The 6079-nt window shown below is 43.0% G+C and overlaps 1 protein-coding gene across 2 annotated transcripts in view; it reads right to left on the reverse strand.

The window, feature by feature from the left end:
* The window catches only part of NAA10 (N-alpha-acetyltransferase 10, NatA catalytic subunit), a 10373-nt gene extending 7994 nt beyond the window's left edge, over nt 1-2379 (reverse strand). Inside the window, exons 1-2 of one of the 2 annotated variants that reach the window (XM_044443774.1) lie at nt 2240-2379; nt 797-895 (exon numbers count right to left, since the gene is read on the reverse strand). In XM_044443774.1, coding sequence (XP_044299709.1) covers nt 797-895; nt 2240-2260 — 120 coding nt within the window. In that variant the 5' untranslated portion in view covers nt 2261-2379. Of the gene's footprint in view, nt 1-796; nt 896-2008; nt 2152-2239 lie in introns of those variants that run through there. The other variant, XM_044443775.1, reaches the window with a different exon arrangement.
* Between the last annotated feature and the right edge of the window lie 3700 nt (nt 2380-6079).

Consider the following 6079-nt stretch of genomic DNA (forward strand, 5'->3'; position numbering starts at 1 on the left):
ATTTAAAACCACCCCCTCTCAGGTAATTCAGAATTATTATTATTATTCCAATCTCACAGAGACAGAAGATACCATTTTGGCTGGCTGCAACCCAGAGAATGAACACAAGAGACAGGTTTCCTCTCACCATAGCAATGGCGTACCCCCTTTCCCCACCTGCTATAATGAAACAGTATCTGTTACAAACCAGAGAAGAGGACAGGCAGGACTTGAATGTCCAGTGTAGGGTGTGGGTAGGGGGAAAGAACAGCCATTAAAAATGTAGCTGCTGGAGGCAATTTAAACTATACGCAGACTGTTCAGGTATCAACTTCATGGCTATGGTGAGATTTGCAATTTCCCAAATCTAATCTCTTGCCAGAGTAATTACCATTAATTAGATCACATGGCTGCAGGCCCATAACAAAACAGCCAAGCACAACTTAAAGATGATGTAGAGAAAGCCTCAAGTATTACTGAAGAGGCCTGTAAAACCTGCCCTGTGACTTATTAGGCAACACATCCATCTCCAAGCTGGCGGAGAAAGGCTAGAGGCCTAGCTCTCAGACACAGGCTCTGGCACAGCATACAAGTTAGGGGTCAGTATTTGGAAGTTCCTGAGCCACAACTAACCTAAGTCACCCCACAATCACCAGAGTTCCTAACACAAAGGCAACAGAGAACAGAGAGAACCATAGTTTGTGGAAATGAAATCTTCACTGAAGCCCTTTGAGATTATGCCTCAGAGGTTAAGAAACCCTCCTTTATCCTTCACAAAAGTAGCTGCTCATCAGGAAGGTATATACAAGAGAGTCACCTGTGGCCAGGAGAGTCCATGATAGAAATAATACTTCATCTGATAGTTTTCAGGCAAGCAAAGGAGGTTGCAGTGTTGCATGTTCATCAGGTCCTCGGGCTAGTGATTGGAAAAGGGAAGACATTTGAGACAAATCACATAACTTTTCAGCGGCAGGTCAAAACCTTTTTATTTAACCGTTATTTTAAAAATTTGTATTTTAATGCAACAGTCATGTTTTATTGGTTTATGTTATTCTTTAGATTGTTTTAATGTATTTGGTTTTATTGACTGTGAGCCATCCCAAGATACTATACATAAGGGACAGCATATAAGTTTTAAATAAATAAATAACCATTTGCCCCACCCCCAGCTTGGCAAACCCATCAGTGGCTACTAGCTCTAACAGCTGCATGGAACCTCCACATTCAAAGGTAGTACACCACAAAATATGAGACAGATCAAATCCATAAAAGAAGCAATGGCCTTCAACTTGGAAGAGCTGAATGGAGCTGTCAAGGGTAGGCCATTTTGGAGGGCCTTCATTCATAGGGTCACTATAAGTCAGAGATGACTTGACAGCACATAACAAAAATAATTCAAAATACAGGATGCTAAATTTGACAGTTAAATACATAAATACTAGGGATCACCAACAGGAGCCAGCCATCACCACCCTGGCCTACTTATCACTTGCACAAAAGCATGAGGCTGGCAACTGCCGGGAACAGTATACTAGGGAAAAAATCAAAATGGTATTTGACTGATTTAGTACGAATCACTGATAGCAACGATGATTGTGGCTGTGAGCGGCAGCAGCCAAACAGAACTACTATATTCGGAAACAGGGCTCCCGTTCTTGAAGACAAAATGCCCCAGACCTTCAAGTATTTCCTTTCAATACAGCAAAACCCCCGGGCGGCTCCCAAGCAGCACAACTGCTGCCCATTGGATCCCAGCATCTCACAGCCTAGATGAACTGCTCCTGAATGGGGAGGTTTCATTCGCCCCTCACAGCCAGTTCACCCACGGCAGCCAGGCTCATGCTTGGGGCCAAACAGACCCAACGCAGCAGCTCACGCGAAATCAGAAGGGCGTGCTTCAGAGTAGCCCCTCTTCTTTCGGGCAGAGAGGCTGGCTTACATAGAAGCGGGCGCCGTTCAAGTGGGGTAGGATTTGGAGGCCAGGTTCAAAACATTAGCTATTAGCCCGCCGAGACAGTTTGAAACTAACCAGTATGGTTCTTTAAAGGAAAATTAAAATGGGGGAATTACAAGCTTGCACGATCGCACATCGATTAAGCATTGAGGGTCGAGTGGGCAGATTGAACAAGGGCCTTGTCCATCTTTGACTTTTCTCGAGAACCCCAGGCAGGCCTCCACCTCTCTTCCCCTGCAACCCAATCCGGCCTCTGCACCCCCGGCCTCCCCATCAACGCCCTCCCGTCGACCCCGGGACTCGAACCCGCGCATTCCGGATATTCATCGTGCCGGGGTCGATCCTTTTTCCAGCTCACGCGGCGGCCACAACCATAAAGGCTCTAAAGGAAGGCAAGGCGTTGGGTGGAGGAAAGAACGCGTCCATCTCTGCTCCGCAGCCAATCCTGGGCAGACAGGAAAAAAACGATAGCCAATAGTGATATAAAACTTGCATTGTCGTCCCACCCTATTGTCCAATGCCCACTACCCACAAATAGCTGTGTCCTCCTCGGCACCCAATCAGAGCGCTCCTAAGCCTGGTGACTTCGACCAACTGCTAGACCGAATACTCTTCCTTATTTTATCCCTGTATTGCTTTATTCGTTTGGTGCTTCCGCCCGTGACCAGGTTAGGAAGACATGATATTAATCCCCACCCCTTAGGCTCAATCGAACAAATCACCTGTCGCTTACCGCCATCTGGGAAACGGAACTTTGAATTGATTGCAGTTTCAGCCAATCATAGAATAGATAGTGATCACGCTATGAACCGGTAAATCAATGAAAAGGCGGATGCAAGGAGATGCAGGAAATTAACCAATAAAAACAGAGGAATTATCTATGGTACCAGTTCTGAGAATGGAAATGCTGATTAAACGTCGTAGCTAAGCGGTGAATTCAGAATTTCTTAGTGCAAATGGCTCCTCCGCATTCAACTCAGCAGGTGGCCTTGAACAAGTTCCTCTGTGTCTCTTGTCTTCATACGGACGTGATAATATTGACCTTCAAGGTTATTGTAAGGATTGCGAATGTTAAATACGGGGAGGGGGGCTGAATTAAAATGTTGACCGTCTGGAGAAAATCTATATGCTAGCTCTTCAACTGAAGGAATCCTCTGACACCTTATAAAGATGCCGCTTTTTTGGCGTAAGATAGTTTTTCTGGACAATAGCCCATCAACAATAACTATCAAGGAGTATTAGGTAACTCCCAGCTGTAAAAAGTTTAGCTGCTAATTATTGCTCAATATATGAATTGGTAAAGGGGATATACAAGTGTCAAGTTTGCTGGGGCTTGTCGGGAGAAAGTGAGCGAAAGCCCCGTCATAATATGGCTACTGAAACCCCAACACTGTAAGAACAGCTTTACACTTAAGGTGGGATTCCTGATCTGATAAGGAAACCATGTTGCCAATCTTGTTCCCTATTTTTGTCTCTTAGAAATGCTTGTCCTGCTCAGGCACACTCTTAGATATGCTAATTGTTTGCCTGTTCTGAAGACTCCTCTTTTTTGTGTGTTCGTCTTAATTCATCCAACCGTTTTTTACTTTTGTAGTAAGCTCTCTTTGTGATCTCCCACCTGCTTCTAAACTGTGTGCGTAACTAATGGCATCTTGGACAGACTCTATAGTCCCTCTGGGGGCTACCTATATGTGCATGCACTTCCTGTATGTCTGAATAAACTGTAGGTGTTCTTTTGATTGTACAACTCCAGTGGACACTGACAGGTTTTTCTCGGGGGAGTGCAGCCTTATCAGAACAGACTGACACCCTATCCCTGGACCAGTAGGTTTCCTAGCTATGATGTCTAGAATCGATTTCAGTTTGTTTACCCTCTAGTCCTGAAAGAGGGAGACATTGATCTGACTCAACATTTAGGCTACTACCTATTAACATCTTAAATGAAAGTTTGGTTTGGTAAATGAGATTTTATTTTTCCCACTGAACCTAATTCTAAGAGTCTCTTTCTTTGCTTGCTATACAGCTTTCCCAAAGAACTAGTGCCTTCAAAACAAAACTGCTGTGCCATCATATTTTCTTTTGTAGGCCTTGTAGAGGACCCTTGTTGAAAGGCAGCATATAAATCCCATAAATAATAGAGTTTCTGGGATTCCTGCCTTGTCCAGTAGGTGGCAGTCATGCAGAGCCTACTCAGGGTCTGCTTCCCTAGCAACAGGAGCTGAGCTAAGAGAACATGTGGCCATAACTGTAGATGAGGTTTGCATTTGTTCTGGTGGGTCTATTGGATGGATCCTTCCCAGGCTGATTTGCAAATCACTGTTCACCTGGTTATCTTTGCAGGCTGAATCATCCTTATCAGGGATCACCACATTGCTCATCTGACCTGAAAGCATCTCCAAAGTTTGAGTCATCTGGATTTCAAGTGCCATTGGTGCAAATGACCTCTGTAGTGCTGATCAAGACATGGACAGACAGAAATCTTGCAAGTCATGTTTTTCTCTTCCCTGGCTTGCAGGAAAAGTTAGGTCCTGCTTCCAGGTACAATTACATCATACTGGGAATCAGTGAACTATAATCAAATGCTCATTTTTATGAACAGGGAGAGTGCTGTGCTCATGTACTACAGTGGCTAAGAGACCACTTTGTCATCTGCAACCACTTTGTCATCTGTACAAGCCTAGTGTACAGTATGGTAATGCAAATTACAGTAAGAAACTGGTTGTGATATAATTTGAAAGCACCTCACAAACACTGAGCATTCGAACAGCCAGTCTAAGAAGGCATTGAACAAGCAAACGTTAGTCCAAGTAGTTTTCAAGCAAAAGAAATGTCCAGCTAGCTCCTCTGCTTTGTCAACAAACTTTCTCCACGACTACACGTTCAGCAGATAGACTAAGTATGCAACATTAAGCCATAATATTAATATAAGCTTGGAATACTATACACACTGTCTTTTAGCCAGATAGATTTGCGTAGGAACTGGCTGAACATGGCCCAAAGCAGCTTTTCCTACCACGCTAACCTCCAGCTGTATTGAATCAGAAGCCCAACCTGACAACTGCCCATCCCTGCAAAGCAATTTGTAGTCTGAAACATCATGAGGTTGTCAGGATGGAGGTGACTGGCCTAAATTGCGGCAATTCAAGGACAAAAAGCATATCTCACACACTGCCTACTGAACCCTGTATGATATCCCAGCAAAGCTATGAGGTGGCAGAGAACGAAGACTAGCCAGGTTAGATAGATTGATCATGTCATTTCATTAAATCCTGGCGGTGGGTTTTAAATACAAAAACTAAGGTATTATATAGCTCTCTATCAACCTTTAAAACGTATGGGACTCTTGCAAAACGATTGCAGCAGGGTGAGGGGAGTAGAACTGTTTGTAGAATTATATGATCAAAAAGTGATAGCTTATGCAAAAACAAAACCAAGTCTGCGGTTTTTGCTTTCCCTAAAATTAGGAAGTGACTTGGAACAGATAGCTAGGTTACAAATAGGCTAAGATGATAAATCTACAAGCTACATTTCAGGCTAGAGATGTAAGATTGGAAACTAGATTAGCTAGAAGCTTTTCTCAGAACTCAGACACAACTTTAAGTCCATGTCTAATAGCTATATCCTCTACAAACACTAGATCTGCACCTTCAGAACACCCCTTTCCTTGTGTCTTCGCTAAAGCTTTTTTTTTTAAATGTAGCTGCTAAATAGCTTTGAATTCATGATTATTTGGGCCACTTAGCAGTGTGAGCTTTAGTAAGAACACCTACAATTCTTGCCCATACCCAGAGCACAAATTTCCAAGGAAGGGAGAGAAATATAGAAAGCAAGGATCAGCCCAAAGTTAACTGGTTCCTCTGTTTCATACAATGTGAACACACATTTCTTGCTTGACTATAATGAAGATAAAGACTGCAGTCTGGTGTGGCATAAGCCAGATAGGTTTTGTTCCTTCAGTGAAACTAGGCCTTTATTACAACCTTGGAAGTCATTTCCTAGTAGATTCCCTTTCTCCTAAATTTTATTTCTTTATAGTTTTTATATACCGTCCCAATACTAACATCTTGGGACAGTTTACAACAAGCACACTTAAAATAAGATTAAAAATGGTAAATAAAAGAAAAACATAAAAAGTAGATTCAGCAC

This window comes from Varanus komodoensis, unplaced genomic scaffold, assembly GCF_004798865.1.
Source record: "Varanus komodoensis strain SLA01 unplaced genomic scaffold, ASM479886v1 scaffold42, whole genome shotgun sequence".
In the NCBI taxonomy this organism is placed as follows: domain Eukaryota; kingdom Metazoa; phylum Chordata; class Lepidosauria; order Squamata; family Varanidae; genus Varanus; species Varanus komodoensis.